The sequence below is a fragment of the Triplophysa dalaica genome, chromosome 7 (assembly GCF_015846415.1).
Source record: "Triplophysa dalaica isolate WHDGS20190420 chromosome 7, ASM1584641v1, whole genome shotgun sequence".
Taxonomy (NCBI): Eukaryota; Metazoa; Chordata; class Actinopteri; order Cypriniformes; family Nemacheilidae; genus Triplophysa; species Triplophysa dalaica.
This window is the reverse complement of record NC_079548.1, coordinates 15,092,473-15,109,363: the sequence shown is the minus strand read 5'-3', so window position 1 is coordinate 15,109,363 and position 16,891 is coordinate 15,092,473. Positions and strand designations below refer to the sequence as shown.

Here is a 16,891-nt window from a genome sequence, read left to right as displayed (position 1 = left end):
ATTTTGTAAGGGGATTAAATATTGCACATCTCTTGCTTGTGTAATCTTAGTTTATTGCTAATTGCACCGCCAGTATTCAGTATCTTAATGTTAAAATATTATTTTAAAAGATTGAATAACATGTTAGTTTCAGAGAGAGTTAGGGGCATCAACGACACGTGTAAACATTTCTAATACGTTTTTGTCAAATGTTTTAAATGCATCACTTGTATTTGTTTCACATGTGCATTATGTTTGAGGTAATATGAGTGATCTCAAACATAATGAAGATTTGTGTTGTGTTCAGGTGTTTTGTGTATGATGCGATGACTCGATTTATCAGCACTGTAGCACGCAAGTGGTAACACAATTTTTCCTGACACCCTTATCTCGGTAGTGGGCCCGTCCTGCAGAAGATTTCTCATGCAGTGTTTTTCTTGGACCTCACAACAAAAGCAAACCCAGGAAGGAAAATAGACATAAGAGGAGGTCTTATCTGTGGAAAGTTTTTAATTATGCACAGTGATGTAGGTTTTGGCTTAAGAAATGAAGGCTGGTATCTACAAATGTGAGGGTGGATGAGGGATGGGTTTCTCGCTGTAATGTTTCAGTTCAGAGGGTGAGATGAAATAAAGTCAGTCTGTGACATTTGACATGATGTTGAACATTTGCAGATACAGAAACTTGAAAACAAAGCATATGAAGTCTCTCTCACTCTCTCTCTCTCTCTCTCTCTAAACTGACATGATGGAAAAACATTCTGCGTTTCCTGCTTGACCCGCTTACTTTTTCCACCTTAAAAAGTGAGTAAACCAATCAATGGGGGTAAACAAGCCTCTTCTTACTAATTTGAATGAAATGTGGAATCAATTTGGGTCCACAAGGCACAGCCCAGCTGAGTGAAAGAGGGGGGATCGCCAGATGACATTGACTTATACATCTGTGCTTATGTGTGTTTGTGTGCACAAGCTTCAGGGGAATGATACTTTCTCCTCTTGCATCACCACTGAGCTGTACAGAGCACACAACAGTGGTGGTCATGGCGTACATGCGTCAATGGCATGGTTCTAGATCTGTGTACGTCAATAGCGAGGATATACACCGCTCTGAGCCAATGGCTAGGGGGTGGATTTGTCATCAGTCTTTATCTCTTCCCTTCTCTCTGAGGCAAAATTCACTATCCGAAGCACCTGGGGTCAGACCCCCTGTATAGCCCAATGAGGTTAGCAGGATCCCTGCCAGAAAGATTAAAAGAAACAATCTGTTTGGATTGGAGGGGGGCTTATTCAACTCTTTACAATAATAAACGCAGTGAGACCTACCACAGAAGCCAGTTGTGGTGGAACATCTGAAAGAAAGTGATATTTAACATGTAATCATCAAGAATTACACTCTACATGTTTACATAATATCAAGTATGGTATAAAGGTTGGGGAGTTGTTTAAGTCTGAATGATTTTTCTAAATGTACTTTTTTAGCTTCACTAAAATGCTAACATATATTTTACACAATTTGTTTGACAGTAAGCCAAAAACTTTAACCTAGACTATACATAGCAACTGAAAATTCTAATAAATGCTTTATAAATCTATTTTTAAAGGATACTGAACACAGTTTTTTAGCATCACTAATTTTTTTTTATGAATCTGTGATTTTTCTCACAATATCTTAAATATAGTATATATAGGCTTCTAAAAGATATATAAATTTAGTGTTTAATATGGTGCGGGAAAAGCCTCATAAATGTAACTCTCTGAAAATCAGTTTCAGGGGACAAATATTTTTCTCTTTACAGAGGTCATTTGTGAAATCACTCCCAGTGTGGGACCCACTGCAATGTCCCAAAGTTCTGTTGCAGCAACTTTTTTGCAGAATCCTGACAGAGAGACAGCTGATGGCAACATTGAGATATATTGAATAAAACCCGCCCTATTTGCAGTGTCTCTCCAATTGTGAGAATCAACCGCCCATTTAAGGAAATGAGCACATCCTGTTTTTTAATAGTCTTCCTGTTGAAAAGATCATACATGTAATTTGTGAAAGCTGAGGAAGACTGTCAGTTTGTGTCCAGGATTACAGCATAATGGCCCACTTATCAACTACGACACCAGTTGGTACTCTTCTGTTTTGGGGTAAGTGAAATCAGAACATTCAAACTAAAGGCAGATTCTGTTTTTTTTACTTTACTTGAAACCTAAAGTCAATGATCCAAAATAAAATATTTGTAAACATCCAAAGAAGAACTGTAGCTCTTTTCAATGTTGTTAAAATTTGAATGTCATGTATAATCAGACCTCCAGTGGAGCAAAATATTGATACATTTATAAATGACCAAATACACTATTGGAAATTTCAGCTTTCAAGACAAAATCAAATATTATATACAAATATCATATGAATAGACATACCTTAAGCAGAGTAAATCCAGATATGGTATATATGAACAGAAAGCTAGTCAGGAAATGAATTTCAAGAACCAACTGGACTGAACAAAGGGAGGATGTGCAGCTCCTTTAGTTTCATCTCCTCCCTTCCTGACACTTTTCCATTCCTGTTAATATTCTTCTAACTGCTTGTATATGTTGGGTTTTAGTACAAGTGAGCAGTGTGCATGGCTTAAAAAAAATTTGGTAACTATATTGCAGCAAAAATCAGTGCTATTTGACTAACATAACTCAGTACAACACAATATGAATACATTTGTTTAATAGTACAAAACATTTAACTTGAAAAAGGGATGTTTAATACACTGTATTTCTTTTTTTTATAGTATGTCTGAATCTTATGGTCACAGGTCTGCAGACGTTGCTTCCCAATGGACAGAAACACACAGCGGTGAGATGTGCTGAAATTGTCTCCTGATAAATATATGCAGATTTCAACACATATAACAATATAATAACATAAATCCTGATTCTTTTACTTTTTTATTTTTAATTTCTCTGTTGTTGCACAATTTCACCGTTGTGGTTTTGACAATACATCTCTAGAAGCAATGTGCCAAAAAATGAATTTCATAAAATTACAATGCCCAAACTCATGATTTTATCAATTATACTATCAATTATGAAATATTATTTAGTAAGTACATGCTCAGTATCTCATCAATAAATATTTTTATTCTTCTGTGATTTAGAGGCAAACTACGTCTACTCCACTGACAGAAGAACAAACCCTGGCATACACCAGGACAGGTGAGAGACACAGTTGTATAAATATGACAGATTGTCTGATATTTTGTTTTTGTGCGTTTCTGATTTTATTCTCAAAGGATCCCTGCTGTGAGGTTGCTTTAAGTAGGAATTCAATTGACTTCATTGCTTTTAGTGAAATCCTTTTTTTGTAATGTGCACACTGAGCAGCTGTTTATCTGCAATGTCACATTATGTATGGGTTTAAACAATGAATAGCAAACAAAAGTTTATTCTGACTTTTACAAAGCTTATTGATAACACGGGATATGAAAATAGTGCTGCGGTTGTACAATCCTGTGAAAGAGCACTTTCAATCAGCTTTTTGTAATATTTATCTTGAGAGAAAGAGTCTCTGCCATAAAGAATAAATCTTAGTTTTTGAATAAACACAAGCACACAGAGGAGGTTTGGATTGGGTTTGGTTCTAATCACTTTTGCAGCCTGCAGAAAATATAAAGTCTTCTTCTGTGATTGTCACAAAAGTAATTTTTCATGAAGTAACTTTACATGAACAAATAATGCTGTTTCTCTTTCTTGAGCTTTTAAGGACAAATTATGCTTAATTAAAGGTGTGGGTACCATTCCAGAATCAGAAAGAGCTTTATTGCCAAGTGTGCTTGGACACTCAAGGAATTGGTCTTATTGACAGAAGCTTCTAGTGCACATACAGTTTAAAAAAGTGACAAGGCACAGGTAACAAAATGTAAAAAATAAATATGTGTGAGACAATACACAATTGACAAAAAGGACATGAGACAGTATTGTATGTACAGATGTGCTATATACAGATTACACGGTGTTATAAACAAGTTATGCAGGGGAATGTGGATAGCTGAATATTATATCAACAACATATGTTTAACAAAAATTAGTATATAGTTGTGTATTGCAAATGTTTTTATTCTGTGGCATATATTTGTCACATGACTAAGGGGACTGCATGGTGTTAAGGTTCCTTTGCTCTTGGGCAGTTAGACCTGATGCCCAGCAATATGAGGCCTGGAGGCACTGGCCCATCTGTAATCCAGAACAATACATGGAAGCTTTCCATTAGGGCTTAACATTGGTGCAGTAGAAATCAGGCTCCGATGGTCAACGTAGGAACCACAAGACCAAATGTGTTACATAAACTGTTCCAGTCCTCCCTCATCCTCGGATTCTCTTCTTTTGAAGAGCGAGCCGGGGTTAAAAGCAAATGTTTGACCCTTCAAGCACAGATGGGTAACTCTGATTATGCCGTTTCCCGAACCTGAGCTGTTTCATCTGACCCAGTTCTTCCAATGCTACACCCTGCTCTTCCCCTAAACGCTCGCTTATGTTTCCTGTTTGGAAACACATGCGAAAAACACAAATAAATCAGAACCACTGTGCTCGCGAGGAATCAACCTGAGGAGAAATGAAGTGTTTTTTTAAGGGGGAGACCCGTTTGCAGATGTACATCTGGCCTGGGTGTGCTCCGCTCAGATCCGCGCCTCAGGGAATCGCTGTCATCTTTTAAACACGACCGTGTTTTATGATAGCAAGTCTGAGTGAGAGAGGGAGAGTGAGACGGCCAGAGGTGGAGCCATATTACGTGGGAAAATGAAAGAGTTTAGCTTCGAGAACTCGGTCAGCAGAGTCTGAACATCTGCTGAGCGCGAGTCCACATGTGGTGAGGGCGCATCACATCACGCGTTTCCTGTTATGCGTCGCGTCGTGCGGTGGTAAAGTTCAGGCACGTTCAGCGGCGGAGTGAAAGCGGCTCGCCGGCCCTCTTTTGCTCTGATATGAGGGCATCGTTAAGCTTCTTTGGCGTGTTTCTTTCTTTTCTCTTTGGTAAGTTTTTGTGTGCGTTTGTGTATGCGTCTGTTGACTGAAGTTCGCTTTTAGCTATTATCACATCATAGAAAACTGATGCAAAAAGATGAAGTGCACAAACTACAAATGACCAGCATGCAATTTTACTAAAATAGTTTTTAAGGGTGACATGAATTACTCTTAATAGTCAAACAGTGGGATTTATTTCGACTTGAAATTCTTATCTTTATACGTACATATGTATGTTTGCATTTATTTTTTACTTCTTCATAGTATTTATTTATTTTAATAATGTTTCGATTTGTTGATGTGATATTGCATGTATAAATGCCTATGTCATGTCTTCTTTTTACATGTATATGTTTTAGATCCTGGCCATGGGGAGAGAGACATATTCAGTAAGTAGGCTACACTTGTTGTCATTGAACGTATACAAGTCAAGACTGTAAAAATGTGTTTTAAAACTAATTGAATGGTAAAAATTATCAACTTTGACATCTGGGCTGTAACGCTTGAATGATACTTGACTACATTTTGAACATAAACTTATTCCAACGTTCATTATTATTTTCATTTCATTCAACTTCATTCATCTTTCAGAATGTGCCAACAAGACCGGCTGTGATATTTACTGTTCAGTCTGTGTGGAATATGTATTGAGGCCTCAGCAATGCTATGAATCTCTGGTTTTTCATTTTTGTCAAACAAATTTTCTAACGGCGATGAATAACATGACTAGTACAGACTGGTGTTCATTGGAAAAAGTAAAGAGGTAAATTCTTACAATTTCGAGTTATTAAATATCATACATAACTTTAAATTTAAATGTATTTTTTTCTGTCTCTACGGCAGTGCCTACAACAATTTCACCCTGTGTACCGAGTCTATTGCTGACTGTTTCCTGCTTCCGTGGCCAAACCATTTTGTTGAAGACACGTTTGTGGATATCCACGCCACCTATTTTCAAGAATGCCCCACAGAAGGGCTGAGAGACCCCCCTCCCAAAATCGTCCTGGCCTTAGTCATGACCCCCATATGCCTTATCCCTGTTATGGTGGTTTTAGTTGTTCTGAAGACCAAAAATGGGGACATGAGGAACTAGACAAGATTCCAAGAAAAATCTCTTGTTATTCCTTCTTTGTTTCTTGCTCTTTTGGGATAGCATCCCACTTACACCTGAGGATAATATCCTGGCCAAAAACTGACCCACTGAACACCTGATCATCTCAAGGTGTGAATAAATCAGAACGGAAGATGCTGTTTGTTCGAGAGGGATCTAATGGAACTCATTAATGGTTTGAAAACTGTATTATCATTAACTGACAGTTCATTTACATTTACTGCCGTTGTGATTACTATCACGTCTTCGAAATGGCACTTTTCTTTTAAAAAATGACAATTTTCTGCTTTTAAATCTATTGAAATGTGAATAGGTTTAAGTAGTGAGACATATTGCGTACATAACCAGATGAAGACATCACTGACCGTCCACTTAATGCACTGTAAGAAATATTTTAACCCATGTGTTTTTGAAAGTAGATTTTTGTTGATAGTTTAGTGACAAGAGCTATTTAGCTGGCTCGGATCATAACAAAGCCTTGACACAAGTCATAATGATTGACTTTTTAAATTTATTATGACAACTGTAGAGCAATTAAAAGTAAATTAGTCCATTTGTATTCATGAAGGAACAAAGCCAGATGAAATATCGCATTCCTTTCAACTGGCAGCTTACTGATTGTTTATTTATATAAGTTAACAGCAAACACATCTGTGAAGGAATAAAAGACACTGTTGAGTTGAGAGGGGAGGGACTAAAGGAATGATATTATATACTGTATGTTGTCCTATTTACTGGCATCTTTAATAATGTTAGAAACTCCACCACAAACTCCTGCATAGCATAACTTTAACATCATGACTGTATCAATGTAGTCACATGAATTGCATTGTGGATTATATTTTGTGTCATTACTTTGTGTAAATGGATTATTTCAATTGAAGAGCAGCAATTTTACATATTGTTTGTATTTGTCGGTTACAAGATAGCCGAGCCAATTTTAATGGCATTTACTGACTTTTTTATTTTGTCTGGAGTGTTGTCTGTACCAAGCACTTGCAGAACCACTTTCAAGCCTGTGAAGTATAATTGTATACTTTGTATAATTCTATACCTCTGTTGGAACAAAATGTTTTTTTACACAATTAAACCATGTTTTACCAGCAATGTTTCACTTTGATTGTAATAAAGGTGTTTTTTATTCATCTTACGAGTAGCTTACATTGTGTTTTGTGTCGCTCCATCACATGAAAAATATAGCCAGATGTTGCCTGTTTGTTAAACATCTCAAACATTAAAGGGGTCATGCGACATGGCTGAAACGAATATCACCCTCCTAACTTGCGTATACATTAGTCAAATCATACCACGGCACGTACTGACGTAGATTTTTGGGCGCGTGGTTACACAAGACGTTTCATTCAGGTCTGGGTGAAAATTCACTTTTAGATAGAATTTTTTAAACTTTAATTTTTGCAATTGTATGTGTCTAATACATTCACGGGCAACTTATAACCCACCAAAGACACAGAAAAACATGTATTCGCGCCATATGACCCCTTTAAACTCTTTTCAAGCCCAAAGTTACATTCACACTTAGGAGGGACGGGAGTGGAGGAGGAAAAATGCTTGAGTCAAGCAGCTGTTTATATACTGTTAGACGTTACATCTCTTAAGACTACAGGGTCTCATTTCAGAAAAGAATGCATTCAAAACATATTTTACATGCCCAATGTATCACATTGAAGAGCAAGCGCTCTTCAGTGTACAATAATTTCATGCTGTGTGTAAAAGACTCTTTACACAGAAAAGAACTGAGCACAAACCTAACAAAGTTTGTTTGGACTCAGCATGGCAGGGTGTGGTATGGAGAGAACTCGAGAATAATCAGGAGAGAAGCCCTCCTTCTTTGTCTCGCTCTTCATCTCTCCTCCTCTTCCTCCTCCAGCTCAGGTCTTTCACACCACCGCCCTCCTCATACAGCTCGTCCAATCCGGCGTCATTCCCACAGGTCTCCGGGGAGAGGACACACCTCTCATCTTAACCATTCAGCCCCTTGCAGCTGGCCAGATTCTTCATGCCTTCATTACTGCCAGATCTGACTGTCACAGTGCAGGCAAAGATCCAAAACACATCTGTACCCACCCCTGCCCTGACTAACGTAATTAAGGTCTTACATTTGGAGCATAAAGCACTGCTTGGAAGTTTCTGACAGACCTTTTGAATTAGTAGCAGTGCTTATAGATTCTACATTATGTTTGCATAGGTGCTAGAAAAACGAATGATGTGGTATTAAATGTGAAGGGAGCACATAAAACTGTTAGTTATATGTTAGTTTATGTTATTAAGATGATGTATATTTATAATATAAAAAAGCACAAGAGAGATTTATCTTCAATGTTAGTTTTTCCTACATTTTTGCTGTCACGTTTGCTGTTTATTTGTCAACTACCCTTATTTATTTTCCTATTCCAGGTCTTCTTCACACAAAGTACCTAACTTGACCTTACTGCCACCCTGTGGTCTCTTTATTTACAAGCTTGTCTACTCTTCCTGCGTGCTCCATACTTACTATCTCCATAAACTCATATCTACTTTCAACATCTGTTACCACTGTAGGTATAGGCAGGGATGCACATAAGTGGTGCGCATGCGCACCCAAAATAAAAAAATGCGCTCTGTAAATAAGTTTACAACGCTCATTTGCGTACTGACATGGTTGAAAGCTTTTAATGCACAAGTACAATCACAATCAATGTTTTAAACGGCCTAAATGTAGTACTGGATAAGATTGTCGTTTTAGGTTTCAAAATTGGTGTTGAATATTAATATTAACTAGTGTAAGAAGTAATGCATTTTCATTGTATTTTAAGTTTAATTTAAAATAATATAAATATAGTTTTAATCACACTGTATTATTTTGTTTATTGTTCTTTAAAAGTCACTTTTTTAAATAGGTAAATATAATTTGTCACACTGATATGTCTTTTTTAATGTTTAATGCTTTGGGGGTATTGTGGGTACACAGTCATGTCAATAAAGTACCTTGAAATTGAGAGAGTGAGAGAGAGATCAGGGCTGTTAGAAAAAGTCCATTCACGTTATTCTGGAAAGAAGTATAGAAAAGTAGGAAAAAGTATAAGACTGTACTAATGGGTCAGATGTTGACGGAAGATATGTGTTTTAAGCCGCTTCTTAAAGACAACTACAGAATCCGCTGGTGTGGTGGAAAGAGGGAGATCGTCCCAGAGTCGTGGAACTAAGTGCTTGAATTGAAGGGGGCTGAGGGGCTCCGGGACCCCCCATAAGGCATTAGGGACCCCCTTAAGAAGTAAACAATGGACTTTGGGGGGTCCCTCAGATATTTGTATTTGAGTGAAAATTATAATGACAAATGTGATTAAATTCATGCAGTGGATGTGGTAAATTTTGTGAATTAATTATTTACAATAATTTATTTTAAGTTTGTTTAAGCGCTAGTTGTCATGTCTCGTCTAAAGACCATGGCGCAGGACAGTAAAAGAAGCCTGTTCTTCTATGTAAGCCTGTTTTAAATATAATAGTATATAGTTATGCATTTTAATAATCAAATATATTGTGTATTTTGTATCAATTATATATTGCGAGACTAATAACCCCCACCAAAATGAAGGGCACCCCCATAAGACTTTGTTCAACTAGAGCACTTCGTGGAACACATCCGGAGAAAGTGCGTGAGAGTGATCTTTTCCCTTTGTGGGACGCCACCAGAAGACGTTGTCTTGGGATCGGGCGGGTACATAAATCTGAATTAGGGAGTGAAGATATGGGGGTGCCGAACCAGTGATGGTTTTGTAGGCCAAGAGCAGAGATTTGAATTGGATGCGAGCGACTATAATGAGCCAGTGCAACCTAACGAAGAGAGGAATGACGTGCACCCTCTTCGGTATGTCTACATGGAGTCATTTACAAAACATTAAGCACAGTTTTCTGATATAACTGAAATAATTTGGGGGTTTATTTTAATACTGTCTTTGGGGTTTATGAGAGGACCCTAACACCTGACAGCATTGCTATTGCTCATTAAAACCAACAGATGGCAGCAATAGTTCAGAACTTGAGAGAATTTGCATAATGAAATTAGAGGGTTAATGTAGTATAAATATGCCTTCACATATACTGATGCCCTTAGCACATAGGCTAATCATATTTGTATCATTTTGTTAAATTACTAAAACTGCTCCTATTTCCCAATGGAGTCTACCTCCATACAGCACAGCTGTTTATCTGCAATGCAAAATGAAGGTTCAGACATATGGAACAGAATGTATTTAAGATGAAGGTCATTTAGGAACCTCAGAGCTCCCAGCCATACTGTGTGTAGACTGTTGTTGTTACAGGCAGTTACCCGTGCAGGCAGAAAGTGTTGCTGGCTCTCCTGGTGCTAAATGTGGCATGGTCTGAGGCGAGCTGATGTAGTTCCTTTGGACTTTTACCGTGCTGTGGTGGTTCAGACAGACAGCAGTGGTCAGAGGGCGGGATTCCACATTGTGAAAATGTATTTTACCAATGGCATGCTAGGAACTCTCTGTTGATTTTTATGGTGTTACTCAATATTACTTGTCTCTATACTGTGATGAAAAAGGAAAATAGTTTGACAATGATCTAACTTTTTTAAGTAACTGTGCATAGACAGTGTTTTAACCACTGAAAATGATATTGTTTTGTTTGCAGCTCTGCATGTTGTCAAATGTATGTATCTCTTAGTGAAAAGAGAAGAGAAGAGAAAAAATAAGCCAGCCTGGTTCAGTCTGACATATACATAAGAAAGTTAATCTAATGCAAAGTTCTCTTAATGATGAGCCAATAGGGTCATGTATTAAAAAAGCTTTTAGAAAAAGTTTTTTGTAAATTGCCTCTTTGGAAATATACACTTAAGTTGCCCATGCATGTTTAAGAAACATAAAATTGCCTAAAGATGCAGTCTATCTAAAAGCAAACGCTCACCCAGACCTGCCTGAAATGCCCCGTGTAACCACACCCCCACAAATATACATCAGTTTGTGGTATGACTTGACTAAGATCGCCCAAATGTAAACCCAAGTAAGGTGGGTGCACCTGTCAGTACAATTGCTTTGTAACCTGATTTTCCAAATATGGTAAGAGACGTTACATTTCTGTCACATGCTTGCAGTATTCCACCAATCACTACGCACTGGTTAACTGGCCAATCATAACACACCTTCCTTTTCTGAGTGATGAGCTTTGTAAAAAATCCACACGTTTCACAGAGGCGGGGCAAAGAGGAGATACAGACATGTAAGGTATGTGGAAAATATAGCATTTTTGTACCTTATGTCGTGTAATGCATTACATCTAAAACAAACGATAATATTAGTTTTAGCCGTGTGACATGACCCCTTTAAAACAGTCAAGATCACAGAATAGTAATGAACTCTGGCTACTGTACTTACAGTAAGGAAGGAACTATGACACTAACTGATTTATAAAACTGTGATAGTGTTGACCAACATTTTATCTGTCATCTTACATATTTTAAATTCTATATAATTTGAAGTAACTGCACGGTAAGAAGTCCTGAATGACCTCAATGTTCTCTCTAAGTCCTTGACATGAGACTGTTTCCTGTTTTTAAGAAAACATATTTTTCGTCTTTCCCTCCGTGTCCATCTGATGTGAGTATATTTACACTTTGTCTGAGAAGAACAAACTGGCACTATTATTTGACTGACTGTTTTTGTTGCAGCGCAAGAAAACCAGAGGAAGTGTAGGCGATCTGTGTCTGGTTTACCTGCGGCATGACGGCTGCTCCCAGCCTGTCTGGTGGAGGTTTTTTATTCACGGCCAGTCTGAAGCGGCCCAGCCGCATGCTGTAATTCAGACAGTGGGGGTGGCAGAGATCCAACCAGAGGAAACAGTCCATCTCCACACTGCATCCCTGCTGCTGGTGAGTCACCTCCCACAACATGTTACGCAAAAACACACTCCTTATGTTTTCCCTTAGCACAACTTGAAGAAGGTGTCTATATGTTTCCAGCACTCAGATGGGCCTGAACATTCACTGTCGGCTTCTTCCGTCTGTTTTGTTTTGAGAGGTGCTCATGCGTTCAGAAGTGAACAGAAAGACCACAAGGTCTGTGGAGCACATTTTGGGTTGTACGTACTGTTCATAAAGACACCATAAGATAAAATGTTCTCCATACAAACATTGCTGTATATCATAAGTCTAAAGATAGCTTTGTATGTACACCTTGCTGCTCACAAATAATTCACTTGGCTGCAGATTCACACTTGGCATGTTAGGGTGGGTATATTTGTTATCTGTTAAGATGGGCTGTCTTACTTCGGTATGTAGGTTAGTTTGGGTTTTACTGTAGAAACCAGAAATTATATGTATCCATCAGCACAGTGTTGTTTCCATACAGAAAACCAATTTAATGTGTCATAACTCTGGTTTAAATGATTAATTAAAAAATGTAAATGCATTATGAACTACTCCAAACAAACACATAAACAAATCAAATGAAATTGTGGATTATTTTTGCCCACAAAAGTATTTTTTAGTTCAGTGGGCGGTCATTGTTTTGATTTTTATTCAAGGTTGACAGTGCCAAAAGCCTGGGCCAAAACTCATAAACTGAATGCAATATTGTTACCCTGCCATACAATTATGTATTTAGCACACATTGACTATCTTTTTTTGCACTTTTACCTGTGATTATCTGTATTACACTCTACAAAGATAATAGGCTCAACCCAGCACTGGGTCAAACAGGGACGAACCCAACCCATTGGGTTTTGAACTGTTGTTTTCCCCCATTCTTGGGTGAAATGTTAATATGTTTCTGGATTAAAATGGATCAAGCTTTGACCAACAATGTTGAGCATGTCTGTTCTGGAAAAATGTTCAGTTGTCTGTGTTTCAGTTCACTTCCCCTTTTAAAGACATAAGCCTATAAATCAATAGCCTTCTGAGTATTATCAACCTTTTTAAATTAAAAGAGAAACATTCCACTGTCAGCTGCAATGAGGAAGAGGAGCATTGTGGTTAAAACTGTTCATAAAGACAGAAACAGTGAGCAATCTGAAACACCGTTTAACACAGTGGCATCAATTTCCATTTCAAATGAATTTTTCTGTGGTAGCTCCAAATGGCCATGTTTAAATGAATATTAAATGTTACTACAAACCAAAAGCCCTCCTTTTGAATAACATTTTCCAATGTACATCGCTATGTTTCATATGTAAAGGAGTGGAAATGAAAGTGGAAATGATGTTCTTATAAGAGCATTACTATGAAATGTCACAAGGATTTAGAACTTTTTATGGTACTCAACGATACCGATGCCTTTACCTGTACTTTTTTTCGTGAGGTAGCAATTTTCCAAGCACAACACACTGAAACTAATAAAAATAGAGTAGCTTCTTTGTCACAAACAACTCTGCTTCAAACACATTATGAAAACAAAACATCATTTTATGTACACAAACTTTCAAAGAACAAATTTCAGTCAATTCTGTCAGGTAAGTCACGTGAGGTATCGGTCTTTGATATAACTGTATCTTTACTAGATAGTGTATGAATACATAAGCTTGGATCAGGCCGGATACAGATACTAGTATTGGCGCATCCCTAATTAATTTACATTTATTTACATTTACGTTTATTCATTTGGACAGACGCTCTTATCCAAAGCGACTTACAAGTAGGAGAGCATATAAACATTTTGTCAAGACACCAAACAGTACCGTTAGTCTACAAGACCGTGATACAGCTAGGAGAATCAAAGCTAGAGTAAGCAAGGGATAGAATCAACAGTCTTTTTTTCGTCAGTCAGACAGACAGACAGACCGTTTTTGTTTAGTCGAATAAATGCGGAACCGGTATGTTTTGAGCTGTTTTTTGAAAGTTGTGAAAGATGCGGCAGCTGGTAGTTCATTCCACCACAGGGGGCAAAATTGTGTAAATTAATATTATATCATATATTGTGGGCAATTCCAGCGTTATGGACGTGAGATTTTGCATTATGGACGTGACATAAAATGCTCAGAGAATGAATTTGTTACGATTATATTTAACCACCTGTTTATATTTTACCGAACCCTTGTTGATAGAGTCTAAACATAAAAAAATGTCACTCTATGAATTGCTTTTTGAATATGAATAGGTTTTTGGGAGACGATAAACTTTGTAGGATTTCTGTAAAATAAAATGCACAATCCTGAAGCAATAATACCCAATGAATGGAGAAGGGATGCCTGTTTATAGAACAGAAATTGTTACTTTATATTCATTTTCATGTGTCCAATTATGAGAAATATGTGGCGTTGTGAATGTGACAATCCTGAAAATGGCACTTACCTGACTATGAAAAATCATGTACTAAAAATAAAACAAATGCTTCACAAATTTGAAGAGAGATCTTACATGGGTATTTGAACCACCCCAATGTTAAAATCTGTGCTGTTACCAAGGTAAAAACCGCTGGTAGAAACTATTTTTTTGTGGTAATGTTGACATTTTCACGGAATTGCCCTTGTATAAAAAAACTAAGTGAAAATAAAAAGATACTGACATAGGTTTAAGTTGAAGCATTGGTCTCCATCTCAAGGTTCATAATAATGTCATGAGACAATGTTTTGATACAGTAATCTTGAATGGTTAAAAACACATATTGAATCTGTTTCTAGTCAGACGAAGTTTGACAGAGCTTGACTGAGCATCAACGTACAACTGAGATTATTCAATAAATCATTCTTCTGTTTATTTAACATCACTTCGTCTCCTGCCTGCTGTTCTTCCCTTCAGCGCTATATCTCTCTGGTGGTTGGGTTAAAGGGCTGACTCACAATGGAGTTGATATTTCCAGGTTTAATTTGTTCCTGACGGAGAGAGATCTAGTGAAACTAGACTCAAAGTTTAGATCTATAAGATCTAAAAGCCATATCTCGTAGTTGGATCTATCATATGGCGTTGTCGGCAGGATGGAATGACAGCTGAACAACCGGACTTTTGACAGACGAGAGGTACAAAGGGAAACCCTGCAGGTCTTCTCCTCATCGTGCTGCTGCAACTGGGGCGCGCCTACAGCAGTGTGAGTTGGTTGTTTGTCATCTCATCTAAAGAAACTAAAAAATCAAAAGTTAAATGGTACCGTGGTTTAACACTGTGTGTGTTAGGGGATTGATTCTAATTGTTTATTATGGGTATGGCAATGTCAGGAAACAAAACTAAAGACGAAAAGATGTCTGAAATTTAGGGTGATGCAGAGATTAAACTACATAAAATAGCTAGGGAATTGTCAGATAAATTATCTGAATGTTTTGACACTAATTAAACAGAGGCAGAAATAGTTGAAAAAGTTAAGATCAAAGCTCAGAAAGGTGGTATTTCGAAGCCTAATGACATCAGGACGGTATGGAAAAAAATTGAGAGAGTGAGGAAAAGAGATTCAAGGCAGGTTCCTTGGACTCTTGTATACCATCAAACCCAGCCACATTGATTTCACCATCTGAAACAACTCCAGACGGCCATGACTGTGCAGAGATTGAACAAAATTTAAGTGTAGACAAACACTTAGACAATGTACCAATTCAAAATCCTGATTTGATATTGTACACTGATGGGTCATCTTTTGTGGACAATGGGGAACGTGGCAGAGGGCAGTGACCACTGATTCAGAAATTTTGGCTTCTGGGGCCCTATCACCAGGAACCTCAGCTCAGCAAGACAAAACAGTAAATATTTACTCTGAGTTCTGCTACTTGTTTGGTGTGGTTCAGGATTTCAGAGCAAGTTGAGGTTTCCTCACCTCTGCAGCTACGCCTATAAGGAATGGTAGAGCGAGGGATAATCTTTTAAAGGCTCTGCAGCTTCCGAAAAAGGTATTAAAGGTGAATGCTCATACGATGAGCGATTCTGTTAAAACGAAGGGAAAATTCTCTTGCTAACCAGGCAGCCAAGGTTGCCGCCGCAAGAACGGTAGACATTCCTACTGCTCAAGCATGTCAACTGCAGGTCATTGAACATCACTCTCAGCTCAAAGACATAGCGGAGATGCAAAATTAGTGCTCACGAGAAGAAAAATGGGAGTGGATGGAAAATGGTTGTAAATTGTCTGATGACAACATTTGGAGATATCAAAACAGAACTGTAGCTCCAAAAGCCTTGCTTATTTATCTCACCACACAGATACACAGCATAGGACACATAGGGGTTTCTCAAATGTGTTCACGCTTTAACACAGTATGGTGGACAAGGGGATTCAGGAAACATGCAGAAGCTGTAGCTTATGGATGCATGACATGTCAAAAAAACTATTCGGCACCCCCGATTCCATCAGTTTCAAATCGAACACCTGCACCCTCTTGGCCGTTTCGTGAATTGCAATGCGATTTCATCACTTTTCCTTAATGTAATGGTTATCAGGATGTCTTGGTGACAGTAGACACGTTTTCTAGATGGGTGGAAGCTTTCCCCACTAAGAAAGGCACTGCTGCTTTTACTGCTAAAGTCTTGGTTCGAGATGTGATTCCCAAATAGGGAATTCTGACCAGTTTTAAATCAGATTGTGGCACAAGGTTAACTGGCCAGGTGTGTCAAGAAGTTTGCAGACTTCTGGGAATGCAATGGCACTTTTATTGTCCAGGGCACCCACAATCATCAGGTATGATTCAAAGAGATAATCAGACTCTTAAAGCACGACTGGCAAAATATGAAACAACAGGGCTGAAATGGGTAGATGCTCTTCCGTTAGTTCTGTGTAGTATCCGTTCATCAGCTAAAAAGGAGACTGGGCTGAGTCCTTTTGAGGTTATCACAGGGCGTCCAATGTCGCTACCAGGAACTCCAGATCTTGCT

General features: G+C 37.9%; 1 protein-coding gene and 1 long non-coding RNA gene across 3 annotated transcripts; one reads left to right on the top strand and one right to left on the bottom strand.

The window, feature by feature from the left end:
• Nucleotides 1-208: 208 nt before the first annotated feature.
• LOC130426927 (uncharacterized) lies at nucleotides 209-2,739 on the bottom strand. The gene is made up of 3 exons (XR_008907243.1): nucleotides 2,388-2,739; nucleotides 1,302-1,327; nucleotides 209-1,214 (listed from the first exon to the last, which is right to left on the bottom strand). It is a non-coding gene; the product is annotated as an uncharacterized LOC130426927 (long non-coding RNA).
• Nucleotides 1,974-7,240, top strand: ramp2 (receptor (G protein-coupled) activity modifying protein 2). 2 transcript variants are annotated; one of them, XM_056753929.1, is made up of 6 exons: nucleotides 1,974-2,111; nucleotides 2,750-2,814; nucleotides 3,116-3,173; nucleotides 5,339-5,368; nucleotides 5,571-5,742; nucleotides 5,823-7,240. In XM_056753929.1, exons 1-6 carry the CDS (start codon nucleotides 2,063-2,065, stop codon nucleotides 6,070-6,072), a joined length of 624 nt encoding a protein of 207 aa, XP_056609907.1. In that variant the 5' UTR covers nucleotides 1,974-2,062; the 3' UTR covers nucleotides 6,073-7,240. The 2 variants fall into 2 exon arrangements, with proteins under 2 accessions (XP_056609907.1, XP_056609908.1); XM_056753930.1 differs by lacking the exons at nucleotides 1,974-2,111; nucleotides 2,750-2,814; nucleotides 3,116-3,173 and adding an exon at nucleotides 3,686-4,988.
• Nucleotides 7,241-16,891: the final 9,651 nt, after the last annotated feature.